Source organism: Mirounga angustirostris, unplaced genomic scaffold (genome assembly GCF_029215605.1).
Source record: "Mirounga angustirostris isolate CCGP_5_RB_7025 unplaced genomic scaffold, mMirAng1.0.hap1 SCAF_4, whole genome shotgun sequence".
In the NCBI taxonomy this organism is placed as follows: Eukaryota; Metazoa; Chordata; class Mammalia; order Carnivora; family Phocidae; genus Mirounga; species Mirounga angustirostris.
Genome location: NW_026991712.1, coordinates 181882841 through 181909727, shown reverse-complemented (window position 1 = coordinate 181909727; position 26887 = coordinate 181882841). Strand labels below are relative to the sequence as shown.

Below are 26887 nucleotides of genomic sequence, written 5' to 3'. Positions count from 1 at the left end.
CTCTTCAAAGTCTCCAAGATCCATATCATCCTTTAGCCCCCACCTTTTCTGCCATATCCACTTTCTTTCAATCTCTTTCATGGTTTCCTTGACTGGCCCTGTCATAAGTCCTGTGAAGTCATGCGCAAGATCTGGCCACAGTTTTCTCCAGGAGGAATTTGTTTCAGGCTTCATGGCATTTGTGGCTTTTTCTACAACAACAATGGCATTTTCAATGGTGTAATCCTTCCAGACTTCCCATCAGGGTTCTCTTCCACAGTATTGACAATCCTTTTCACAAAGTACCATGTGTAATGAGCCTTAAAGGTCATGACCCGGATCTAGAGGCTGAATTAGAGACGCTGTGTTTGGGAGCAGGTAGACCACTTCGATGACTCTGGTGTTGAACTCATGGGGTTCTGGGTGGCCAGGGGCATTGTCCAATATTGAAAGAATTTTAAAAGGTGGTCCCTTACCAGCAAGGTACTTCTTGACTTCAGAGACAAAGCATTAAGGGAACCAATCCAGAAAGAGAGTTCTTGTGGTGTTTATCTCTCCCCTTCAAAGCTCCAGGGTTAGCAATTTATAGATAAGGGCCGTCTGATCATAAACTCCACTGTGTTGCACGAGAGAACTAGCCTGCCCCTTCCTGCCTCGAATCCTGGTGCCTGCTTCTCCTCCTAATAAACGTCCTCTGTGGCATTTTCTTTTCCAGAGTAAGGCACCTTCGTCTGCATTAAAAGTCTATTCAGGCACATATCCTTTCTCTTCAGTGATCTTCTTTATGGCGTCTGGGAACTCATCTGCTGCCTCTTGGTCAGCAGAAGCTGCTTCTCCTGTTATCTTGACTTTTTTTAAAGTCAAACCTCTTTTCAAACTTATCAAACCATCTTTTGCTGGCATTCAATTCTCTAGCTTTCAGTCCTTCACCTTCCTTTTGCTCTAAGCTGTCAGATAATGATTTCGCTTTTTCTCGAATCATATTGGTCTTTAAGTATACCTTTCTTACAGCAATCCTGTACCCACATAAAAGCTGCATGTTCAGTATGAGATAAAAAGAGATTTCTCAAAAGGTGCAAGACTTTTGTGCCTGTTGGCACGGCTGCAGCAGTAACTTCACGGATTTCCTTTTCTTTTTTTGCACTGGTCCTTACGCTGGGTTCATTTATCTTGGAATGGTGGGCGGCCACAGCTGCAGATCTCAATCTGCGGTGCATATCAAGTGATTCAACTTTCTCTTATAACATCATGACTTTGCTTCTTGGAAGAACCTCACTAGTGGCACTTTGTCCCGGTTCCATAGTATTATTCAAGGTTTACAGTATTGCACGAAACACGATGGAACACACATGAGAAGTGCGACAGGACACTTCTTATTGCGACGCGCGATTTACTGGAGGGGCGAACTGTGCACACAGATGAGCCTTGCGGTGTGTTAACCAGACACTCGCAACACCTGAGCGCACAGCAACAGCAACACGAGGTGGCTATGAAATTACTGCAGAAGACAGTGTGTCCCACAGTCAATTTTACACAGTTAGGATTTAATATTGTACCTTCATATTTGTTCACATTTCTCTCAACTGCGAATGGTGCCACATAGAGTCTGTAAGTGCTGGTATGTGTAAGTTTAGGTAAATTTCTAATTTTTGTAATAGATTCGTGTACATTTTGTGGTAGTAAATAATTAGACTAGTATCTACATGTATTTTGTGCATTTGTGACATACTTAACTTCTTAATTTTTTCAATATTTCTAGGCTATGCGGTTCATCTGTTAGAGTTAGTTGAGGTATCACAAACCTCCAAAAAATTTCCCAACATATTTACTAAAAAAAAATCCACGTATACGTGGACCCATGCGGTTCAAACCTGTGTCATTCAAGGGCCAGTTGTATTTAGAAACCTCACAGGAGCCCAAGGAGGTGGATGAGATCCCCGTTAACAGCAAGGAAAATGAGGCTAAAGGAAGTAAAATAACGTACCCAAGTCACACAGTAGAGAGAGGAGCGGGGATTCCAAGCTAGACTCCTGGGTTCTACACGTACAGCAGCAGGTGCTGCCCAGCGCCTTCAGCACCACCATTACCAAACGGCCCCTGGGTCTAGTAAAGCAAGAAGCCCCGGGACAAAACTGCACACCAACTCGCTCCCCATAGGAAGACTCACAGAGGGAGCTCTACCCCCAATGTATCCTGCATCCAGCGGACTGACACTGAATCTCTTCCGCGTCTACACTGCCAACACCAGTGGAGGCCACCACCATCACCCGCCCAGGCTCCTTCCATAGACCCCCTGGCAGCCAGGAGAACGGGACGCCCAACTACAAGGAGTGCAGTTGCCCAAAGGCCCCCGCTGCGACTCTGAAAACGTCACCATGTTTGCGCCACGGCCACGCTTGCCATCGGCTGCCTCTAGCCACTGACAGCACGGGGGAGGAATGCTGCGGAGGGCTCACCTGAGAGCCAACTGTGGCCTGAGGCCCCCACGGCAGCTCTGCATGGGGGCCTAGCATGCTTCCAGCCCACTTTCCTTTGCGGTCTTGTTCACTTAGGGCCAGCTGTGCCCTGCATCTGATGGCTTGCCAGTCTCTCCCTGCTCCGTTTTCTTTCCCGGTCTATTTCCGTAACAAAAATGCTGGCACTTTTAACCACACCCCCTAACTAGTCTCCTGCTTTTATTCCTGCCGCTGCACAAGCTTTGCCCCACAAGTCGCCAATGATTATTAAAAACGAGGCCCTCACACCACTCCCCTGTGTACACACTTCTGAGGTTTGCAGTGAGAATAAAAGCCAGTGTTTACCACCAACCGCGAGGCCTCGGAATTTGCCGCCCCCCCCCCCTCCCTGGCTCTTGTGCCCCAGCCACATTTCCCTTCTTTCTGTTCCCTGAACTTTCAAACTCTCTCCCACCTCAAAGCCTCCACCTGGAACACAATCTCCCTGCCCTCTGCAAGGCACGCCCCTCCACGTCCTGCAGGTCTCAGCTCAAATGGCACCACCCCAGAGAGGAAGCCACCCCCTCCCCCCTGCTACCCTCCATCCCATTACTTCCTAGGACTTAGTGCTTTTCTGAAATGACCTTGTTTACTTGCTTACTGCCTGTGTCCCTTACATCACATCCTCTGTAAGGACAAGGATCTCGCCTGTCCTGTTCACAGAATGGCACGTGGGAATCCAGACTCCCTTCTGACGTGGCTTCTCACCTCTCCCTCCATGCTGCTGATGCGGACCAACTCGTTGAGGATCAGCAAGGCTCCATGGATGCGATCATCCCGATTCATGCCTTTCTCCTTGGCCAACGTCTCATCAAACCCTTTCTCTGCTTCTTCAAATGTGTGCTATGAGAGATACAGAATGTGTTAATTACCCAAGGTCCAAAGGTAGAAAGAACACAGCCCACCCCTTCTACACAGGCGGTTCTGTGGTGTGACCAGGCCTGCTCAGTGGCTGGTACCAGCTACATCAATGATACGAAGTTACCAAGCTCTTTCCTTTAATTTAGCTTCAACCCGCACAATACCATGAGGCAAGAGACCATGACCATCCCTATTGAACAGATGAAAAACAGAGGCTCAAGGAAATTAAATGACTTGTCCAAGTTCACATAGCAAATTGTGCCAAGCCTAGAACCCAGGTCTCCAATGCCATGTTCAGGGCTCTCTTTGTAGTACAAGCTCCTTAGTTAAGTTTTCTTGGCAACAGCAATCGGCACAGGGCTTATGACTCTGGAGGAGAGAGAACCAGCCCTTTCTAAACTAGTATCATTGTATGTTGCTATTTTTCAGATACCCATTTTTCTATAATTTAATATCTGAGAAGAGAGCTCTTATAATTATTGATAAGATAATAAGTCAGTTTAACTGAACCACATTTTCACTCTTAGTGGTATGTACGATAACGGTGTGGCTACCAACAGATCTTTGCTCTAGTGAAATACAATGAAATAACTATTGACCCACACAATGTAACACTTGGCTCTGTGGCAAGGCCCCGTCGCGGCCCTTTTGGAGGGGTGATGCTATATGTATGCATGATTCGCAGGGGGATGGAATGGCGACATGCTCACCCGGTACCACTGAGGCTTCTGCATCTCCTTCGGCTCACGCTGGGTGGTGAGGATCAAACAGGCACGAAGGGCGGCTACAGCTCCCTCCCGGATGGCCTGTTTGGGGTCCCACACGGCCACAAAAATGTTGTCAAAGAAGGGCTGCACTTGCTGGAAGAAGAAGGTGGGGACGCTGATGGCCAGCTCACGGAGAACCAGAACCTAGGAGAGAAAGGCACACAGAGGACTCTCATCTGTATCAGAGTTTGATTCTGTCACGATACGGCCTCTTGTCATCATGCAGTGTATATATACATCAGGAAGAGAGTGAACTTGTCCACCCTTCTAGCTAGGAATCTCTGGGGACCTAGGAGTAAAAGTAAAATTGATCAAACATCTCAGTGTTCATTATCCTAGGGCATTTACAAACATAGGATGTTCCTCATGTTAGAACATAAACTCTAGAAGGCAGACATGTTTTATACTTTGTATACTGCCCTCAAAAGCCTAAAACCATCCCTGGAACACAGCAGTATTCAATAAACATTTACTGAATGAGCTAATAATCCTGTTCAATATTTAATCTTGCTATTATGTCCATCTGACAGTGGAAGAAACTGAAGGTCAGAGGTTGCTCCAAGTTTCAGAGTCAGGAAGGACAAAACCGACTTGCAGCAGGCTCCATGTGTGTGTCCCTCACCCAGTCCCAGGATCCCTCCTCGTGGGGCTGGCTCCTAAAGAGGGAGCTGACAGGAAAGGATCCAAATGATGCTTTGATCCCCACCATATTCATTCCCAGATCCCCTCTCTCTCTCTTTTAAAGATTTTATCTATTTATTTGAGAGTGAGAGAGAGCAAAAGCAGGGGAGCTGCAGAGGGACAGGGAGAAGCAGGCTCCCCGCTGAGCAGGGAGCCTGATGCAGGGCTCAATCCCAGGACCCTGGGATCATGACCTGAACCAAAGGCAGATGCTTCACCGACTGAGCCACCCAGGCACCACCACCCCAGATTCTCTCTCTTAAGGACAGACTCTCCCTCATCTTGCAGCCTGAAAGTCTGGTCCTCCAAACCAGCCTTTTTCAGGGACAAGCCTCAAAAAGCAGTGGGGATGTAGGGCACCTGGGTGGCTCAGTTGGTTAAGTGTCTTAATCTCAGTTCAAGTCTTCATCTCAGGGTCATGGGTTCAAGCCTCGAGTTGAGCTCCAAAATGGACATGGAGCCTACTTTAAAAAAAAAAAAAAAGCAATGGGATACACCACGAGAGGAGGAAAAGAGGCTCTCACTCCTCCAAATGCAGAACAGCCAACGGGGAAAGAGGAAGTCTGGTCTAGGTACCAACCAATCAATAATGCCTAAAAAGTAAACAAGAGTGGCACCTGAGTGGTGCAGTCGGTTAAGTGGTACTCTTGGTTTCAGCTCAGGTTGTGATTTCAGGGTCATGAGATTGAGCCCCACCTCGGGCTCACGCTCAGTGGGGAGTCTGCTTGAGACTTTCTCTCCCTCTGCCCTTCCTCTGCACTCACACATGCGCTCTCTCGCTCTCTAAAATAAATAAATAAATTTAAACACATAAATAAATAAAATAAACATGAAAGGCCTGAAAGGAGGGTGGGGAAGTGAAGGTCCCACTGCCCCTGCTCCTCTCCTACTCCTAGGCCTTCCGTATTCCCACGGTACAGCAGAGAGACCCTGACAAAGACACTGATGGGATCATGCAGACAGTTATCTGGGGCTTTGGAAGCTTTTTGGCTTGTGGCTTCTTCCCTTCCTATGGCTGAGGGGTGCCTTCTGCTTAGGAGGCAATTTTGATTCTAGGAAATTAGAGGTCAAGGTAAGCGCTACACTTAGGGCTGCTTCTCAAGCAACAAAAGAGAACTTTAAGTTTCCTCTTCAGGTATGGCGCTCAGGGCAAAAAGAGAAAGGGATTCAGGACAAAACCGAAGGCCCCTAAGAAGCACAGTGCCTATGCCTGGAGCATCCCCTCATTGTGCCTTTCAGGGACCTGAGCACATTGTGTGGGGGACCCCTCCCCGGAGGCACTCACAGCTGCGTGTCTCCGGCCCTCGTTGCGGTCGGCGCCCAGCCACTCCAAGGCTCGCTTCACCTCAAACTCCACATACTCAGCTGTAAAAGTGTCCCCTGCCATGGCGAGGCGGCCAATGGCCTTTGATGCCATCTCCATGACAACTGGGTCATTCGAGGGGAGGAGGTTCCGAAGATAGTTAGCGAATCTGCCAATCCGAGTGGCATTCCCACCTTCCACTCCAATGAGGCTGGCTGGGAAAGAGAGGAAGGCAAAAGGTGAGGACGGGTGCATCCTGTCCAGGAGAGCGCACTGCCCTGAAAGAAGGCTGGCAAGCGACCCCTTCCTTCTACTTTGAGCACAGAACGCAACTTCCAGATGGGAAGGATGCAGATAATTTTCATTTTAAAGCAACACACTTGATGTTTGTGCGGAACTACTTACAGAAGGCAAAATAACCTCATTTTAGTACAGATAATTTGTTTTCCCAAGAAGAAAGAGAAAACAAACTGAAAATGAATAGGAATTCACCAGACCAGACCCTGGGGTTTGAGAATGACATGCTTTTTATCACTTCCCCACCGCCCCCTGTCCATCCGTGAGCCCCGCTGCACCAAACTGCTCGACAGAGACACTAGAACCTGCAACAAGCAACACGGGGCGGCAGAAGGAAAGCTGGCTTCTCGTCTCACGGTGGCCACTGCCTGGCCCTAGAAAAGCTGCGTCACAGTTCTCAGACTCTGTATCTGAAAATACCAGCTTTGCCCACGTCCCAGGACCATTGCTAGGATCAATACCTGAATAGGTACACTGAAAGCCACAAGGCTCCTTAAAAATTCCTTAAACAGGTAAGAACAAAGCATCAGTGCACAGCACACCCAGGTGCAGGACACGAAGGGAGCCACGCTTTACTCCCGGTCGTTCCTGTCGCCAGGCTGTCCTTACCTATGGCCAAGATGCCACCTTTTCTCTCATTGGCATCTGAGCTAGAAACCAGTTCAAAGATGTGATGGTTCAGCTGATCATAGAAGCGCGTAGACTCCTCCTGACTCATCTGCAAAGGAAGGTGTACTCAGAACAGCTTCTGATGACCCCCCGAGGCTGGGGCAGCAGTGGCGGGGGGGGGGGGGGGAGGCGGGGGGGGCGGCTTCCAGAGGGTAGGACTGAGAGGTGGCCAGCAGGCACAGCTCAACCCAGAGAGGACAAAGCTGCTGCCCACTTTTATAGCTGTAAACTGTTGAGCAACTGAACTCGCGGTTCATCTGTTTATGGAACAAACACTTGTTGAGCAGGCCGCATCCTGGGGTTACAAGGACGCAGGAGACACTGTCCTGACGTCACATGAGCTCTCTATCTAGAAAGCCCCAGGCTACCAACTCTTCAAACCCATCCCAACCACTGTTATCAGATGGAAAGAACTGAAGGTCTGGAATACCGTGGGAAAAAGAAAAAAAAGAAACACGCAAAGAAACAGCTGACTCTACACTGACTCCTAAATGCCATCATAACACAGGACATGCCCCAGAACCGTGTACTCGCTGCAAAGGAACCTGCGTATCGCACAGACAGGAGAAACTGGGGGTCGTCACGTTCCAAGCCCTCACTGAGCTGTCAAAAGGAATCTAGACCCGTGCTGGTACATTTGGACCAAACATTCCCTGGCGAATCACAGAAGCCCCAACCTCTCGAAGCTCCATGGTGACATAGTGCTGGAGCTCCTTGGCAGCTTTGGCCCTGGTCTCCTCATTCCGGCTCTTCAGGCCGCTGGCGAACTGCTGCAGGACGCTCACGTTGCTGGACGTGGTGGTTGCTGTGGTGGCGGCAGTGGGTCCGGTTCCGAGCATCCTGATCTGAGGTTCTTTGGAGAGAAACTTCCTTTAATGTTCCGGATAACAAACCACAGTGATGAATTTGTTTATGGCCACGGTTCCTCAGCACAGGTCTCCACCCTGCCCGTGTCAGGAAGGGGATCCTACAAAGGTTGGGAGACCTCCCTGGGGAATGCACAGAAAAGCCTTGATGAGTCAACAGTGACTGGTGTTGAAAACAGGCAATGCAGCAGACTGGGCCAAGCTGTGGGCTGTGGAGCCAGACTTCCTGGGTTCGAATGCAGTCCAAAATTACAGGGCATCTGCTTTCATCAGAGAGGATGAAACCCAAGGATGGAACCCAGATCAGGTCATGATCCCGGGGGTCCTGGGACTGAGCCCCGCATCGGGCTCCCTGCTCAGCGGGGAGTCTGCTTCTTCCTCTCCCTTTGCTCCTCCCCCAGTTTGTGCTCTCTCAAATAAATAAAATCTAAAAAAAACCAAAAATCGTATCAAAATTATATACCTTGAGGAAGATACTGAAAATGTCCCAGTTTCCTCACCTGCAGTAGGATAACATTACCTAACTCATAGCATTGATGTGAGGGTTAAATAAGTTAATAAATGTTAGAAAGTGCTTAGAACGGTGCCAGGCACACAGTGAGTGCTTAGTAATTGTTAGCTATTATTATCATCATGACTACTCCATACGTGGCCCACTGCCAGGCACTAGAGATAGGGAGGTAGAGAGAAAATAAAACAAGCCTAAGACTGTCCCTTTCCTCAAGGCATTCAATTTTAAGAGGGACATTGATTATTATTCTATAGCAGCAATGGCCAGTAAAAACACAGTACAAGCCATAAGAGTAATTTTACATTTCGTGATAGCCATATCAAAAAAGGTTAAAAGAAACAGGAGAAATTAATACATTTTTAAAACCCAATACATCCAAAAGATCATTTCAACCTGTCATCAACATAAAGAATATAGATATATTTTCCATTCTCTTTTTGTACTAAGTCTCCAAAATGTGCTGTGCACATGGCAATCTCAATGTGGACTAGTCATGTTTCAAGTGCTCTAGACCGCCTGTGGCTGGTGGTTATTGTACTGGACAGTGCCGTTCCATAAAATACTAGTACTTGGAATGTGAGCTAAGAGACTGACTAGTTCCTGAGATCATACGTTCATTCCTCAATTAAGTACTATCCTTTCCCTCAACGAGCTTAAAATCTAGGTGGAAAGTGGCCATTATAGGGCTCAGCCCAGACTGCTATGGAAGTAACATATATACCTATCCCAGGGATGTCCAGATTATATTAAAAAATCAAATTATCAAAATTCTTATTTTTGAAAGTATTTGTGAGATGCAGAGGAAAAAAAAAAAAAAGACCCCAGGGAATAATGGTTTTGTAAAGCTATTAAATGCTCCAATGCCAAGAAAAAGACTGCAGAAGGAAGTGTCATCCTTCAGGGGAGAGGAAACTCAAGGATCCCTGATGAGAAAACTATGAGGTGTGTGCCCAAGGGTCTGCGATGATGGGGAGGCTGGCTGGCAAGGAATTCTCCTTCTCAGGAAAGAACCAGGGTACCTTCACAGGGTCTGAGACCCACAGGCTCATCTGCTCCAGGCACAATTCAATGAAGATATTGGAAGTCGAATATCCTAAGAGTCTTGGTGAGGGCTTGCAGAAGTTAAAGTTGGGGTGGCTGAAACTGAGGATGGGGGCGGGGAGGGCAGAGAGGATGAAACACAAGGATGGAACCCAGCTCAGCTCTGGGGACTGGGTCGTTGAAAGGTCCCCAGGGGGCAGACTGAGGGGCACACACTGACGTTGCTCCTCTCTGAGGTCATTCCGTAGGTGGCTAGGAAGAAAGGGCGACTGCAGGGCATGGAGACCCAAAGGCGCCCCGGCAGTACCGGGGCTGATGGGCCGGCCTTCGCGGCGCAGGGACACACGGCAGGCTGAAGGGTCCGGGGGGTCTCCTGGGATCCGGGAGGAGGTGGGTGCTGCCTCGCCGGGTGGGGGTCAAGGGCTCGGACGGCGCCCAAGCCCGTGGGGCCGGTACGGAGGGAACCCCACGTCCCAGACGGGCAACTCCCCGAGCCCCCCTCCCACGGACCAGGCTGACCCTGGGTCTGGATATTCCTCCGCCTTGGAGGGGTCGGTGCCAGGCCCCAGACTCACCGCGCGGCTTCGGCCAAGGCCTCAGCTGCCGCCACCAGCGAGGGTACCTCCGCTTCAGGCCCCCGGCCCCACCACCCGCCTTCCCCGCTGTCCTCTAAGCCGGGCGGGTGGTGGGGGCGGGCTCCCAGCCCTGAGGACCAATCGGCAGGCGTAAGAAGAAGATGGACTGGAACATAGACCAATAGAAATGAAGGAGAAGAGAGGCTTATAGGGACCCGGCTTCTCTAGGGGGCGGGGACTGTTCAAATAGACAAACCACGCGGCCAGTGGCAGGCGAAAGGAGGCTTACGTCAATTCGGGAGAACCAATGGGTCCTGAGTTGATTTCAGTCACTTCCACGCGCACATCCGGTGCATCGCTACTATTATTCCTCTCTGCATCTACACTGTGGCGGGGTGGAGTTTGCCGTGTGGGTACCGCGGCATGGGACTCGGAGGCTGTGCGTCCCGCCCGCTTTAACCGGAGCGTGAGCGACGTCAGTGCCCTGTGATTACCAGAGCGCAGACCTAGAACTTTCGGACTGGCGCTACTTATGCACCCTTGATTCCTCTTTTGTTAAATGCAATATGCATTTTAACGTGTTTTTAGTTAGACTTTCCCAGTTTTCCAAAATTATCTAGTTCACGAGATCTTTCGCGGGAGACCATAACCCAGTTTTAACTAAATGACCTACTCTTAAATAAATAATTTCCAAATAACATCATTTAAAATCATCCTTCCAGGGACAGATGGATGGCTCAGTTGGTGGAGCATGGGACTCTTGATCTTTGGTGGTGAGTTCAAGCCCCAGGCTGGGCGTAGAGCCTGTAGAGCTTACTTAAAAAATAAATAGGGGCGCCTGGGTGGCTCAGTTGGTTAAGCGAGTGCCTTCGGCTCAGGTCATGATCCTGGAGTCCCGGGATCGAGTCCCGCATCGAGTCCCGCATCGAGTCCCGCATCGAGTCCCGCATCGGGCTCCCTGCTCGGCGGGGAGTCTGCTTCTCCCTCTGACCCTCCCCCCTCTCATGTGCTCTCTCTCATTCACTCTCTCTCAAATAAATAAATAAAATCTTTAATAAAAAAATAAATAAAATAAAAACATTCTTTCAAACAATCAATAGCAAAAATGGAATTTGACTACATCTCAATTTTTTTTGTCACGGTTATATAATTCAAAAATTAAATAAAATATGATGCATTCATATTAAGGAAAATGTATGGAGCCATTAATAATGGTAATATAGATTAATATTTGCTAAGAAGGAAAAAGGTTCACAATTTGTTAAAAAAATACAAGTTATACAACAATATAAGTATAATATACCCCTTTATAAAACATTTATATATTTCTTAAGTGTCTATATTCACAGGGGGGGAATATACAACTAAGATGTAATAAAATATGGAAAAGGCATACTTCTGGGACCCCTGGGTGGCTCAGGCGGTTAAGCGTCTGCCTTTGGCTCAGGTCATGATCCCAGGGTTCTAGGATAGAGTCCCGCATGGGGCTCCTAGCTCAGTGGGGAGCCTGCTTCTCCCTCTGCTTGTGCGCTTGCTCTCTCTCTCTCTCTCTCTCTGACAAATAAATAAATAAAAATCTTAAAAAAAAAAAAAAGAAAATGCATACTTCTTATACATTACCACCAATTACTTGTATAATACAAAGAAATATCTATTGAAGAGATGTAAATTTCCAGAAGTTCTAAACTGCCAAATTAAAGAGGTTTGGCAATATTCTGTGGCTAACAAAATGCTTTGGCAGATTCTTTTTTTGATTTAATTTATGGTTACTACTTTAGGTTTAGAATCTTTTCATTACATTGCTTCTACTCTGAAATAATTGTCCCTCTGAATTTCACATTTTCCACTTGTGTTCAACATCTCTATATTTAATCATCAAACATTTAAAAATATATAATATATTCACTGTTCAAATCCCAAAATAAATAAAAATTATATTTATCATGAAAGGTCTTGCTCCACTCCTGCCCTTTCACTATTTTCTTAGTTCTTATGTATCCCTAGAGTTTCTTTATGTAAATATAAGCAAGTATAAATGCATATTCTTATTTTCCCCTTTTGTTACTACCTATACTGTTCTGGACTTTAAGAAATTTTGGTAGATCTTGGGGAACCTGGGTGAGCGTCCAACTCTTGATTTCAGCTCGGGTCATGGTCTTGGGGTTGTGAGGTCAAGCCCCGAGCAGGGCTCAGTGCTCAGCATGGAGTCTGCTTGTCCCTCTACCTCTACTCCTCCCCCACCTCACTCACACACTCTCTCTAAAATGAATAAATAAAATATTTTTAAACAATTTTTAGTAGATCTTGGAGATCTTTCTTAATATATAGAAAGCTAGCTTGTTCTTTTGTTGTTATAGCTGCATAGAATCCCTTCACATGGATGTACCATAATTTATTTTTCCAGTCCTCTGTTGATGGACACTTGTGTTGTTTCCAAATTCTTGCTATTATTAATGATGCAGCAGCAATGAATGCCTTTGTACTTATGTAATTTTTTTCCCCTGGCAGCTATACCAAATAAACACCCAGAAATGGAATTACAGGGTCAGGGTAAATGCATGTGTAGTTCATGGACAACGTCAACTTGATCTCTATAAGGGAGGTACTAATTTTCATTTCCACAAGCAATATATGATATTTTTGCCACCTTAAAATAGAAGGCCCTGTTTTCTTTCTTTCCTTTTTTCTTTTTTAAAGATTTTATTTATTTATTTGACACAGAGAGAGAGGATGCACAAGCAGGGGGAGTGGCAGGCAGAGGAAGACAGAGAAGCAGGCTCCCTGTGGAGCAGGGAGCCAATGCCGGACTCAGTTCCAGGACCCTGGGATCATGACCTGAGCCAAAGGCAGACGCTTAATGGACTGAGCTACCCAGGTGTCCCAGGCCCTGTTTTCTAATTAACAATCAAAGATGTTTTTATAGCAATAGTAATCAATGCATTTGTAGGTCTCTTTTCAATTTACAAAGTACTTTCTTATGTTAAATAATAGCTAATATTTATTGAGCATTACAATATCAGGCATTTTGCTGGACATTATAAAGTAGTGGTTAAAAGCAAACTGGAGTCAAACTGAATCTGAAACTTTGCTCCAACACTTACTAGCTATACGACCAGGTGCTTAATCTCTTTGTATCTATTTCTTTATCATAAAACTGAAAGGATTATAATGTACTTACCTCTATAGGCAGTGTACTGGGGTTAAATGCTAATACACATAAAGTACCTGAAACACTCTATGACACATGTGAGCAGTGGATAAATGCTATCACTTATTCCTGAACATTTCTATGAGAGAGGTTGTATTGTTCCCACTTGATACCTGAGTAAATGGACATGGAGAGGGATTGGGTCATAGAATTGGTAAGTGATAGAGCCAGGATTTTGAAATATCTGCTTCTTCCTCTTGTCCAGTTTGGTAGCATAGGACACTTGGGTTTGGCCAGCTTTGCAAGTATGTGCTGGGTGGTAGAGTTGTAAATGTTTAACAACCAGCTAGTCAATAAGGGAGGGGGCATGTATGTATGTACAGGGTTGGCTTCATGGCTGTGAGAGGTCATACTTCTTATCTTGAAATTCTTAATTATTTTTGAACAGGGTCTGCACATTTTAATTTGCACTGGGCACCAAAATTATGTAGTCTGTCCCATGTACATATATGTGTATTACAACTTTCACCATGTAAAGGAGGTATAGCATATAACTTATAGATAATAATAAAATGCACAATGCTTTTTATGGCAAATTCCGTATGGTAAATCGATTCTAACAGTATGCTTTTTTGGGGGGGATATTGTATGGCCTCTCTAGGTTGCAACTGACCAATGAGTATAGTTCTGATATGAATGTTGGTTGATACTTTCTTTTATGTTCTGCAGCTATTCACAACATAATGGCTACAGAGTTGACACAATTTTAAGTTTAATCTGCATTAACTTATCTCTGTCACTTCTTAAATCCAGGTGATCAAGAAAACAATTATCAAGCATCTGCTGATCTGTGTGATATAAATACTCCCACTATGGCAGATTCCAAGCTACCAACAGATGTCACTGAATGAAAAGCTGGGAAGAGATGAGCATATCATATTTCCACAAATGTAGACACAGCAGACATAAACAATCTGAAGAACATAAATGGTAAAATGGAGTGAAATAATTAGGAAATAATGAGGGATGCCTGGGTGGCTCGGTCGGTTAAGCGATTGCCTTCAGTTCAGGTCATGATCCCAGGGTCCGGGATTGAGTCCTGCATCAGGCTCCCTGCTCCGCGGGGAGCCTGCTTCTCCCTCTGCCTCTGTCTCTCATGATTAAATGAATAAAATCTTAAAAAAAAAAAAAGAAAGAATTAGGAAGTAATGAGTTTTGTTACCTTTGTTTTTAATATAATTTATCTCATAAGTTTGTTTAATTTAATTTTTAATAATGGCTGTGCTTAATGACCAGTTCAGAAAATTCCTAAAAATTGGACAATTGGTTCCTTCCAGCCGGGACAAACTATGGATCATAAACTTCCAGAAAGCAGGCAATGAAGACACAGAGCTGGCCACGTGGTAGAGTGGGGAGGAGGGTGGTTATTTGCGTGAGTCAGTGAGTACCCTAGAATATGGATAGAGACGAAGGCAGGCCAGTATATGGCAAATGGTAACTGCACAATAAAACGGAAGAATTATTGCCGTGTGATTATTACTAGAGCTAATAATTTCTTGGACATCATTTCCCATTTCAGAGTTTCGTTTCCCATTTAAAAAGTGGGAGGTAAGGCGCCTGGGTGGCTCACTTGGTTAAGCGACTGCCTTCGGCTCAGGTCATGATCCTGGAGTCCCGGGATCGAGTCCTGCATCGGGCTCCCCGCTCGGCAAGGAGTCTGCTTCTCCCTCTGACCCTCCCCCCTCTCATGCTCTCTCTATCTCATTCTCTCTCTCAAATAAATAAATAAAAAAATCTTTAAAAAAAAAAAGTGGGAGGTAATCATACCTTTCTCATCGCCCTCAGTGTACTCCCGGATTTTTGTCCATTTTGTTCACTGCTGCCTACAATATAGTAAATGCTCAGTAAATGCTTGTTGAATGAAAAAAATGAATGAGTCCTATTTTGGTAAATTGAAGCTCCAGGTAATTCGTAAAGCGACACGCAATCGGGGTCGTCCTTGTGATACTAAGCGAAGCTGCGGGACTCGGATCCTGGGCGAGAGAAGGGCTGGACCGCGCCGGGTCTCCGCCGGCCCCGCCCCCAGCTCCGGGTCTCCGTCGGCCCCGCCCCCAGCCCAGCTCCAGGGCCCCGCCCCCAGCCGAGCTCCAGGGCCCCGCCCCCGCTCCGGCCCGGCCCGCGTTGTCAGCCCCTGTTTCCGGGCGGGCCTCCGGAGGCGGGCGCACAAGATGGCGGCCCCGGTACTTTGGGGCGGGCAGCCGCAGCTTGGCCTTGGGCTCTAGCCCGGGCTTAAGGTCCAGAGACAGGCTTCGCCCGGGTGACAGGAGGTCTGGGCGGTGCCGCTGGGCCTCGTGGGCTGCCAGGTCCGCTCGGTGCTACCCCCGGGGCCCGCCGCCTCCCCGGCCCTGCCCCGGGGCGGAACCGAAGGAAGATCAGGTCTGGCCGCCCCGCCCCGCACCCCGTGGCTGATCCGTGGGTGTTCACTATTAACTTTGACTTCAGCCACGTGTGGCTTCCATGGCGGCCTCACAGGTCCTGGGGGAGATTAACATACAGGCGGGAGAGACGGCCAAGGCCGGAGACAGGGACCTGCTGGGGAACGACTGTCCGGAGCTGGACGGGCTTCTCCAACGCTCCTGGAGGCAGAAGTGCGCCTCTTACGTGCTGGCCCTACGGCCCTGGAGCTTCAGTGCTTCACTCACCCCGGTGGCCCTGGGCAGTGCCCTGGCCTACAGATCCCAGGGCGTCCTGGATCCCAGGCTGCTGGTGGGTTGTGCTGTGGCTGTCCTGGCCGTGCACGGGGCTGGCAATTTGGTCAACACTTACTATGACTTTTCCAAGGGCATTGACCACAAAAAGAGTGATGACAGGACCCTGGTGGACCGAATCTTGGAGCCCCAGGATGTTGTTCGGTTTGGAGTCTTCCTCTACACTTTGGGCTGTGTCTGTGCCGCTTGTCTCTACTACCTGTCTCCTCTGAAACTGGAGCACTTGGCTCTCATCTACTTTGGAGGCCTGTCTGGCTCCTTTCTCTACACAGGAGGTAAGAGTTGGCCCGTTTTCTGGCTGCATGTACTAGACACTCCTGCTTCGCATAGGAGTTACAGGGCTGGAGAAGAGGTGTCAAAGGTTCTTTTCTGAGTTAGGCCATTTACGTGAAATCTATAACGTGTGGGTCATGTGGATTTTTTGAGAACAGTAGTGAGTTGAGAAGATCCTGGCTTGGTTTATGGATGTTAGGAATCACAGATACGGAAATTTTTCCGTCTAGTTTCTTTTCATTGGTTGTATCTTAAAACGCCACCGTTTCAAATTTTAGTGGAATTAAATTTGAAGAGCTCAACGTTATACAGCTAATTACTTTCAGCTAGTTTGCTGTGTGATTCCTTGCCACAGCTTATTAAGGTAGTGATGGGCACGTGGTCAAATCCTACTTACTGAGCATCTGTTATGTGCCAGGCACTGTTCTATGTGAACCCAGCAGGCACAGCTCCTGAGCAAGGGCTCTTGTGGAAGTTATTTTATAGATCTTGAGGAGAGAGAGAAAGTAAAAATAATATAGATTCTATTCAGGATGACCAACGTCCTGGTTTGCTCAGGACTTAAGACGGTTCCCAGGATGCTGGACTTTTGGTGTGGAAATCAGGAGAGTTCCTGGTAAGCCTGGATGAGTTGGGACCCTGATTATAGTATATAAAAACATGATTAGTGCTATAGGGAAAAAAATAAGTAGAGCAAGGAGGGAGGACATAGCTGTTTGAAATAGTTTGATCAGGGTAGACCTCCTCAAAAAGGTAATGTGAGCAAAGATAGAAGAAAGTTGGCTAAGCATGTATCTAGAGAAAGAGTGTTTGAAATCTCAGAATGGCAGTTGCCAAAGGCCTTAAGGCAGGAGTGTCCTTCAAAAGTTTGAGGAACAGCATGAGTCCATTATGTGTGAGTGAGGGAGAGAGTAAATACAAGGAGGTAAAGCAAGGGAAGTATGTGTGGGGAGGGCAGAGAAGCACAAAAATTATGTGGGCTTTAAGACTTTCAAGGAATCAGTCTGGCTGCGGTATTGAGAATGGGTAAAGGTGAGGGGGCAAGGACTGAAGCAGGGAGACGAGGAGGCTGTTGAGCAATCCAGGCAAGAGAGGTTTGGCAGGCTGGATCAGGGTGGTGGTAGTGGTAGAGAAGGGAAGAGGCCGTCAGATTCTGAATATATTTTGAAGGTAGACACTGTTTGCTGCTGGACGGGATGTGAGGCAGGAAAGAAACAGGAATTCAACGTAACTCAAAAGCTTTGGCCTGAGCACCTGGAATGATAGAGTTGGTGTCAAGTGAGATGGAGAGGGTCGAAGGTAGGGTTTGGGGGAGAAAATTGGGAGATCGACTTTGGACATCTTGACGTATTAGATCTCCAAGTGGATGTCTGGACCTAAGCCATCTGAGTTCCAGGGAGAGGCCTGAGCTGGAGCTATCTGGGGGTCTCTGGCACCTAGATCAAGTTGTGTGACTGGGTGAGATCACCAGAGGAGGGAGTGGTGATAGAGACACAAGGGGACCAGGAGTGAGCCCTGGGGCACCCTAACATTAAGAGGGGGAGAAAAGAAGGAACAGGCGAAGAGAGTGTGATGGAGGAGCCCTCTGTGAAAGCTCAGTAAAGGAAATCAGTAGAGTGCATGGGGCCGCAGCAGAAGGATGAGGCCCTCTCTGTGAAGGTGACTCATACGTGAAGGATAAGGAGCAAGTGATGGGGCAGAAATGGATCTGATTCGCGTGCCGAGTCCTTCAGGGCTGGAGGAACAGTGCATGCAAATGCCCTGGAGTGGGCGAGAGCTTGGCATGTTCTAGGATTTATGAAAGGCCAATATGATCGAGAGGGACAAGGAAATACTGTTGGGGAGGCTGGCCAGGGCTGGATTGTGCTGGTCCCACAGGGCCTCCAGCTCCCAGCCTTCAGCCTCAGTCCTTGGACCCCTTTCCTCTAATTCTGTCTACTTCCTGGGTGATTTTAGCCCATCTCGTGGCTTCATATGCCATCTGTTAACCTCGTGACTATCAAATGTATAGCTCTGGCCCAGATCTCTGCACTCAACTCAGACTCGTCTGACTTCTTCCTTACTAGCTTCTCCTAAAGGCCTCACGGGCATCTCAAGCCAATGTGTCCAAAGCCAAAGTCCTGATCTCCCCTAAGAAACCTGCCCTACCCCCAGCTTCCCCCATCTCATTCCACAGCAACTTCCTCCTTCTAGTTCTTCAGGCTAAAAGTCATGGGCATCATCCTTGACTCTCCTCCTCCCATCCAGTCCATCAGCAAATCCTCTTGACTCTACTTTCAAAATGCATTTGGGATCTGACCATGTCCTGCCACCTCCCACCCCCACTATCATCTCCTCAATTATGGTTGCAGGTTCTTTACTGATCTCTCTGCATCCACCCATGTCCCTTTCACGGTGCTTCCAAATGAGCAGCCTGAGTAGTCCTGTTCAAACATAAGGCAGCTACATCAGTCCTCTGCTCACAGTTCTCCAGTGGCTCCCATCTTGTTCAGAGGAAAGGCCAGGGTCTTCACAGTGACCCCCAGGATGCGGCATTATCGGCTTACCCTCTCCCTCCCCCCTTCCTCCCAGCTCTGTGGCCCCCTTCTTTCCTCCTGCTCACTGTGCTCCAGCCACACTGCCCTCCTGGCTGATTCTGGTGCAGTCAGGGCTGCTGCTGCCTCAGGTCCTTTGTAGATGCTTTTCTTTGGCTTGGAATGCCCTTCCTCCTTCTGTCTGCCCGATTCACTTTCTAACCTCTACCCATTTGCTCACTTGTCAGCTGTTTTGTGAGGCCTTGCCTTCTACCCTATTTAAAATGATAAAACAATAGAGTTTTTTTGCAGCAACTGAAAATAAAAGTGTGTACACACACACACACACACACACACACTGTGTTTTCCCCCACGATACCTTCCCTATTGCTTTCTTCTGCTTTATTTTCCTTCATAGCACATACGACTTCTAACACACTATCTAAAGTACTGACTTTGTTAATTGTCTTCCCCCTTAGACTGTAAGCTCCCTGGGATTAGGGATTTGGGTCTTTGTTCTTTGCTGAACCTATGGTGCCCAGAACACTGCCTGGCATGTTGTTAGTACTTAAGATTCATTGAAGGAACAAATGGGGAGACACTGAAACGCAATGAGCAGAGTCATGACATAATCTGATTTATGGGTTTTTTTTTTTAAATATTGACCTTTATTGATATAACTGACTTACTGTGAAATGCACAGATCTTAAGTGTTATAGTTTGATGAATTTCGACAAATGCTTACAGTTGTATAACCCACACCCTGTCCTGATACAGAACATTTCCATCACCCTCAAAAGCTTTCTTCCCTGTCAATTCCCACTCTCCCCATCCCTCTCCAGAGGCCACCACTGTTTGCTTTCTTTCACAGAGATTGTTTGGCCTGGTCTAGAACGTTACGTAAATGGAATCGTTCTGTATGAATTCTTGTGCTCAGCATGGTAGTTTTGAGATTTCATCATGTTGTGATGGGCATCAGTAGTGAGTAGTATCCATTGTGCGGACACAACCACGGTTTGTTTATCCTTTCTCCTGTCCAGCGACATTTGGATTGTTTCTGTATTTTGGCTATTATGCCTGAGCACTGACGTTGAAGTCTTTCTGTGGATATTGTTTTCATTGTTCTGGGGTAAATGCCTGGGAGTGGAATCTCTGGGTCAGAGGGTAGATGAATGTTTAACTTGATGGGAAGCTGCCAACATGTTTTCTAAAGTGGTTGTACTAGTCTTATCTTCCCCACTGGCAATGTGTAAGAGTTCTAGTTACTCCGTGGCCTTGCCAACATTCTGATCTATGTTTTAATGAATTCATGCTGGCCACTGTGCTGAGAGCTCACCCAGTCCTTCACCGTGTTGGCTCCTTTGGAGAGTGGTGTTGGGAGGGGTGGGAATGCCCAAAAGGAGAGGTGGGCCACATTCTGGAGCAGGTGGAGCCCATGAGCCGTGGGCCAGACTCCGGAAGCGGCTTTCTCCCTGAGGGCTCTATCATTTTCTCATGTCAGATAACCTCCAGAAGGTTACCAGACCGCTCTCAGCTGCGGAGTGGGCTTGTGGTTGGTTTCTGTGTAGAACCTGTTCAAGGTGGGGGTGTATCCTTGCAGGTACAGGTTTCTGTTCAGCTTGGCTCACATTGTTTCTTGCCAAGTGACCTAAGGAGATCCAGCCAGATGGGTAATCTAGCCAGATGTCACGGTGAGAGAGCTCTCGTGTTTTCTTCCATAGTGATAGCTCTCATGTCTGCTTGGAGAGCTGGGAATGTCAGCAAAAGAGGAGGGGGCAGCTGGGGGAGAGACTTGCCGGGTCCCCATTGGGAGTATTCCCGCCTGGCACCTTCCCTGGGTGGGGGTTGTTCCCTCAATGCGTGAGATACTGCAAGAGACATCGATTTACTAATTTGTAACAGGAGCCAATGCTCTGCTTGAGAGAGCTTCCTCCTGGAGGGCATGTCCTCAGACAACCAAATAATTTGTCACAGCACTGCTTGGGGAGTGCCGAATGAGTTTGCTGCGTGTTGGTGGCTGCCGGGCGCCATGGCTGTGACCCTTTCCTGGGGACGCTTCATTCTAAAGAACCAAGGGTGGTCACTTAGCCACCAAAGCACCCCGACTAAACGGAGATGTTAGCTAAGGCTCTGGTGGTAATCATCTTGCAGGATATGAATGTATCAAGTGTCACGTATCCGTTATCTTTCAATAAAGATGGAAAAGAAACAACAACCTGGAACCCCAGCTACCAGTGTGAAGGGAATCTTGAGCCAATCCTGTTCTTTGGCTGCCCTGGCTTTAGATCCTCTGCAGACCATGGTCCCTTACCGTTTTAGGCTGGTTGAAGTGCAGTTGATGACCCAGTACTTTCCTTTATCTCCGGATCCTGAGGCCGCGAGTTGGAAGCGTGGTTAGACCGGTAGGTTTCGCAGGCCTCTGTAGCAGTCTGTGTGGGGCCCACCTCTCAGCTGCTGCATACTGCCTCACTGAGCCAGACATTTTTCTTCACCTCGGCCCCAGACTCCAGGTGCTTGTTACTGTAGCTCTGTGTTCCGTTCAGCCTTTGTGCCTCGCGTTGGGGAGCGAGCTGTGAACAAACCAGACCCAAGGCCCTGCCCTCATAGAACTTACGGTTTGAGAGAAGGACGGAGATGGAGTAATTAGAAGCATGATGGATTTTACAAAGCTGGAAATCTGGGTGCCCTGGGAGCATATGTATCGCAGGGGGACCGGATGTGGCCTAGGGGATGAGGGAAGGCTGCCTGGAGGAATGGTCTTTTACGTTTTGAAGGGTGAATAGGAGTTAGCCTGGCAAGGGCCGGGTGGGGTGTCTGAAGGCCCCGAGGAACCTACGGAAATATGAGTGGAGGAGTGGGGAGCTCAAGGCGAGGCTGGAGGGAGGAGGCAGGGCAGGCCCAGAGGTGAGCTGGTGAAAGATCTGAGGACAACCTGTGTAAAGGGTTTTCCGGTGTATGTTGGGGGAGGGGCACAGTCCAGTGAGTATTTCCAAAGGACCCCTCTGGCTGCCCATGGAGATAAGGGGAGGGAGGGAGGGAGGGAATGGGAGGAGAGGTCCTGAGAATGGGTGTCACAGTGTTCCCCACATAGGGTGACCATGACTCAGATTTGGGGATGGAGTGAGATCCGATGGAGTGTGGCATCGCTGGAGAGAACTGGGCAGGTTTGAATGAAGTGGTTTAGACAGGATTTGAAGTGGGTTGGCAGTATAGGAAGAGGAGTTTGGGGTGATTTAGTTGTAACTTCAGGGGAACCAGAGAGGGGAAGCAGCACTGTAACTTCGTTGTCTTAGCTGTTTTATTTATCGCGTGAGTGGACGTTTCTTTATGTAGAGTGGGTATCCTGAAATTTCACTGAGATGCCCTGGGGGTTTTCAAAACCAGATCCCCCCAGAGGTTGTGGAAGAAGGAGGCAGCAAAGAGCCTGGGATGGGTATTCTGTGAGGGACTGACTGACAGAAGCCATGTCTTGCAGGGGTCGGTGAAGGGAGAAAGAAGCCAAAGACCCAGATTGTAAGACCTTTTAGAGCCTTCACGGGCTCTCTGGTTAAATAGTGTGTGTAGTGGGAACCCACTGCTCTTTGTCGCAGGACTTTGCTGGGGACAGTAGGAAGGAAAACTTGACTCTGAAGCCTAACTGGGTGCTAAAAGATGAGTGTTCTCTGCCCCTCTGTGTCATCGGAGACAAAATCAGGTTTGCTCGGGGGGGTGGGGCAGGGAGCTCACTGACTGGCCGTTCTCACCATCTGAGAACTCACCGCTCCCAGCCAGGAGTAGCCTGCCTTTGGACTGATGAACAGCCCCTCAATTTCCAGCCCTTGATCTCATACCAACTCTCTGGGTTTTCTGGCCATAGGAATTGGATTCAAGTATGTGGCTCTGGGAGACCTCGTCATCCTCATCACTTTTGGCCCGCTGGCTGTGATGTTCGCCTATGCCGTCCAGGTGGGGTCCCTGGCGGTCTTCCCACTGGTCTACGCCATCCCCCTCGCCCTCAGCACCGAGGCCATTCTCCATTCCAACAACACCAGGGACATGGAGTCCGACAGGGAGGCCGGCATCGTCACGCTCGCCATCCTCATCGGCCCCACCCTCTCCTACATGCTCTACAACACGCTGCTCTTCCTGCCCTACCTGATCTTCAGCATCCTGGCCACACACTGCAGCATCAGTCTGGCCCTCCCCCTACTCACCATCCCCATGGCCTTCTCCCTGGAGAGACAGTTCCGAAGCCAGACTTTCAACAAACTGCCCCAGAGGACTGCCAAACTCAACCTCTTGCTGGGGCTCTTCTATGTCTTTGGTATCATTCTGGCCCCAGCGGGCAGTCTGCCCAAACTGTAAGGGGACCTGGAGCTCCCCCTCCCCGTTCCCAGTATTGGAATGTGTTTGTTGAAGGCAGAGAATCCGAGGAGGAAGGGTGACTTAGCAGCGAGGGGGCTGAGGTTGGCTTCTGAACTCCCACCTTTTTTTATTATTATCTTTCTAAAGATAAGGTTTTCATTTTGTATTACTCCGTTTTATGGTGAATCTCGAAACCACTGGTAGCGGGTGAACTGGCTGCGTGGTCCTTGTTTTATTTATAATTTCCACTAGGGGGTGATGTTAGGTCACTTTAAAGCAGATTAAAAGGCCCTAAGACTGTGAAGGAGCTGCCGGGTTGGCCTCCTGTCCTGGAAGCGCAGTAGTCACTGGGCTCCTGCTTGCCCTGCTCACCCGCCGGAGGTGTCGTCCTGGTAGCTTGGTCTCGCAGGATGTGCCCATGATCGGTGCCAGGCCCCAGTGACCCGGGGCGCATCTGTCTTTTACCCTGAGCCCTTGGGGCCTGAAATACACTGCTTGAGAGAGAAAGTCCCTCATTAACAGCCTACCATGGCTCCCGGCTTTTTGCCTAGGTCGGGATTCGGACACTTTGACCCTTCATCTCTCCTTTCACTTACTGCCCCAGCAGAGAAGTGGCAGATCAACCTGCAGCCAGCTAGCCAAGCTGAGGGCTGGGGAAGGGAGCAACCCCACCCTGGAGGCAGCTGAGAAAGTCACTCTGCTTTTGATTAGAAATTGGTACCACTGCTGTCTTCCCTTTGCAGGATCTACTGGATGGCAGGAAGGACTCCAGCCCTTTCAGTAACTATTAAGAGCCCTGAAATCGTAGGGATTTCGGACTCCTTAAAGCTCCTTCCCCTGACCCATCGCCTTTCCTCCTGCCTCCCTGTGCCCGCCTTCTGTCCGGTTCCCATTTGTGTGTCTCCCAGCCACGGAGCCTGACTGTTTGGGTAGCAGTTTAGCAGCTGAGTTGGGGACAGTTGTCATTTCCCACAGAGCCACAGGATGAGCAGACCAGGGATGTCCGCTCATCCGTGAACGAATAAGCCGATAGACACAGTCCTGACCCTATTCAGCCAAAATGGCAGGCCCTGCCAGGGAAGGCACTGTGTTTTCCTATTTGAAGACAGACGTGCAGTATTGACCCTGCTTCTCCCAAAGGCTTCCGTTGCCTTGTGCAAAGATCTTTTGCTCCCAGAATGGGGGAATTCCAGTGCTGATCCTAGCTGTTTCTCGCTTCACTGCCAGCAAAGTACAATTTCTGGGTGAGAGTGGCTCAGCTGTCTTTGGTCCAAGACTGAAATAGATTGAGACCATCATCATTATACTTTTCTGTTGTGATTATAGCCTTTCTGATTGGTGTTTCAGGGTCTTGGCCGCCGAAAGAGACAAGAACTAGTTCTTACCCCTTCAAATCAGGTTAATTATGATTTGGCTCCTTGGAGTTAGAATTGGTCAGTCTCCTTGGAAAAAACATGTTTGGAAATTGCAGGCATTCCTCCAAAGCTAAAGGTGGTTTGTCTACAGAGGTCCAGAATCCTCGAATGGTGGTCGGAGCCCAGTAACAGGAGAAGGCGGGACGGTCCTCCTATCCTGCCATTCTTCCCAGCACCATTTCTATTTTACACCAGGCCCAGAACATTGTGCTTCAAAGCCAGGCTCTTGTGGCTCCTCTTGAGAGCAGGCCGTTCTCACGCGGGGCTCCCTCCTGCAGCTCTAGGACGGGAGCTCCCTGCATCCCCAGACCACACCGCCTTCCTAAGCCCTCATGCCGGGAGGTGTCCGTTGGCCTCTGCACTGCATCGTGGTACAGATTTTAATGCGTATTTTTATATATAAATGTTTTAAAAGGCCAAATGTAGTGCCAGGTTTTATATGCAGGCCACCACGATTTGTATTACATCTCCTGATTCAACGAAGGTGTTCTTTAGACTTGTTAATAAAAACAATATTTATCAGTCGTCTTTGCTTTCCTCCTCCTTGTCTTACTGTGAACTTGGAATCGTAAACCTTAGGAGACCAGCACAGGAACACTGGGACATTCGGTGGGGGTGGGGGTGCGTCCTCTGATCTTTGATGATGAATCTGGGGAGGGTTTGACCAGACTTGATGAGCCTTTAGGAGAGACCGGAGGGACTGCTTAGAGCCAGCTAGGCCAGATTAACCTCGCTCCCCCTATCCTTAGCTACTTTCATTTTTCTTTTTTCTTGATAGGGTCACTGTGCTGATGGATGGGGAACATGTAGTAGAAAGAGTACGTTTGGGTTTCAGCGAGGCATTTGACAATATGTCCTTAGGAACAAAGCAGAGATAGGCAGAATGGATACCGGTTTAGCCGGAGGAATTTGCGGGAGACGGAACAAGCTGTGGGAGAGGGCAGGCTGGTCAGGGTGTCATGCCAATGGGCAAGGAGGCCTGTAGCAGCCCGTGTGAGCCTGCCCTCCGCCCTTTGCCTGGCGGGGTCCAACACCTGTTGTCAACGACTGGAATTAGCCCAAATCACAGGTTTTGTAAACCTTGGAGGAAGAGCTTATAAAATGGCTGACCGTTAGGATCCTCGTAAATCAAAAGGCTGCTTTGATGAGTCAAAGGAAAAATTTAGCATGGATAAATATACATATACTTGGGTCCCCCAAATCAACGGCATGACATCAGAAGGGGGAGCTCCGTGGCGTGGCAGCCGTAGATGTGGCGGGTATGAATTTTTTCAATGACCCTGGGAGACCGTATCATGTGCCTTTATTTCTGTGAGTCAGACTTATTCTGCTCTCCAGTGGGGTGGCTGGAAATTCAGCCTCAGTCACTTGTTAGGCCCACCCCCTTCCCCCTGGGATTGCCTAGGCCTCCTGGGTCTCCGGGGGGCAGGAGCTAGGCATGTTGGCTGGGCTCTTGCTCGCTCACTATCTGTGAGGTTGCTTCCCATCTGCTTCATGCTGGGGTTCAGCCCTGGAATCCGCTCTTGTTTCTTGGATATTGCTCTAGAAGGGCTCAAATGCCCCTGACAGTAGATCCTCCTTGCTAAAGAGTACTGTGGGCCTGGAGGGCGTGCCTTCCTGCCACCCAATCCCCATTTTGGCCTAGTCTTTTTTTTTTTTTTTAAAGATTTTATTTATTTATTTGAGAGAGAGAATGAGAGACAGAGAGCATGAGAGGGAAGAGGGCAGAGGGAGAAGCAGACCCCCTGCTGAGCAGGGAGCCCGATGTGGGTCTCGATCCCGGGACTCCAGGATCATGACCCGAGCCGAAGGCAGTCGCTTAACCAACTGAGCCACCCAGGCACCCCAATTTTGGCCTAGTCTTGGGGAAGCACCTGTTCCCTCCACGATCTACCTTGTCCAGCTCCCGTATTCAAAGCATCTCCCTGCTTCCCCACCCCTTGTAGACCTTTGCAGAAAATCCACCGGGGTGGGGTGGGGGGCTCAATGCTGGCCTCTTCTGGAGGGGGGCAACAAAATACATCCCATGGTATTAACTCCTCTGTTAATCCTGTATCCAAACAAGCACACCACAGTCTGAGCCTGTTACCTGGCCCGAAGGTCAGTGTGAGTCAGTAACGAGTTCTGACTTCCATGAAGGTTAACATGATCCGAGGCAGAATTAACAGGCGGCCAGTGTCCAGAACAAGGAAGACGTAGATCCTGTCCATCCCTGTGTTGTTGGATCGAACCTGGGGGGCTGGGTCCCTTTCTGAGCTCCTTTCCTTTCTTGGTTTCTGTTTTTTCTTTTGATAGTCAGTATGGAGATGGGTCAAAAACATGCCGCGGATATAATATACTTGGATTGCGGCAAGGCGTTTGACAATATGGCATGAAATGAG

At 48.5% G+C, this 26887-nt stretch overlaps 2 protein-coding genes across 8 annotated transcripts in view; one reads left to right on the top strand and one right to left on the bottom strand.

Moving 5' to 3' along the window:
- Positions 1 to 10198, bottom strand: part of MTOR (mechanistic target of rapamycin kinase) — a 124525-nt gene extending 114327 nt beyond the window's left edge. For 3 of the 6 annotated variants that reach the window (XM_045898709.2, XM_064589938.1, XM_064589937.1), the window contains exons 1-6: positions 10046 to 10198; positions 7730 to 8041; positions 6993 to 7101; positions 6069 to 6301; positions 4046 to 4246; positions 3183 to 3317 (exon numbers count right to left, since the gene is read on the bottom strand). In XM_045898709.2, the coding sequence (XP_045754665.1) occupies positions 3183 to 3317; positions 4046 to 4246; positions 6069 to 6301; positions 6993 to 7101; positions 7730 to 7891 (840 nt within the window). In that variant the 5' untranslated portion in view covers positions 7892 to 8041; positions 10046 to 10198. Of the gene's footprint in view, positions 1 to 3182; positions 3318 to 4045; positions 4247 to 6068; positions 6302 to 6992; positions 7102 to 7729; positions 8042 to 9448; positions 9573 to 10045 lie in introns of all 6 variants that reach the window. The other 3 variants (XM_045898706.2, XM_045898708.2, XM_045898707.2) reach the window with 3 other exon arrangements.
- A 5187-nt stretch (positions 10199 to 15385) lies between these two features.
- Positions 15386 to 25031, top strand: UBIAD1 (UbiA prenyltransferase domain containing 1). 2 transcript variants are annotated; one of them, XR_010411103.1, is made up of 3 exons: positions 15386 to 16236; positions 21067 to 21149; positions 22604 to 22742. XR_010411103.1 is itself a non-coding variant. In XM_045898704.3 (2 exons), exons 1-2 carry the CDS (start codon positions 15711 to 15713, stop codon positions 23089 to 23091), a joined length of 1014 nt encoding a protein of 337 aa, XP_045754660.1. In that variant the 5' UTR covers positions 15390 to 15710; the 3' UTR covers positions 23092 to 25031. The 2 variants fall into 2 exon arrangements, 1 of the variants encoding a protein (XP_045754660.1); XM_045898704.3 differs by lacking the exon at positions 21067 to 21149 and having other exon boundaries at positions 15390 to 16236; positions 22604 to 25031.
- The last annotated feature ends 1856 nt before the right edge of the window (positions 25032 to 26887 follow it).

Coding starts and splice junctions, on each gene's coding strand:
- UBIAD1 (XM_045898704.3), top strand. CDS start 15,711: ATGGCGGCCTCACAGGTCCTGGGGGAGATTAACATACAGGCGGGAGAG. Junction 16,237..22,603: donor CTCCTTTCTCTACACAGGAG/GTAAGAGTTGGC, acceptor TTCTGGCCATAG/GAATTGGATTCAAGTATGTG.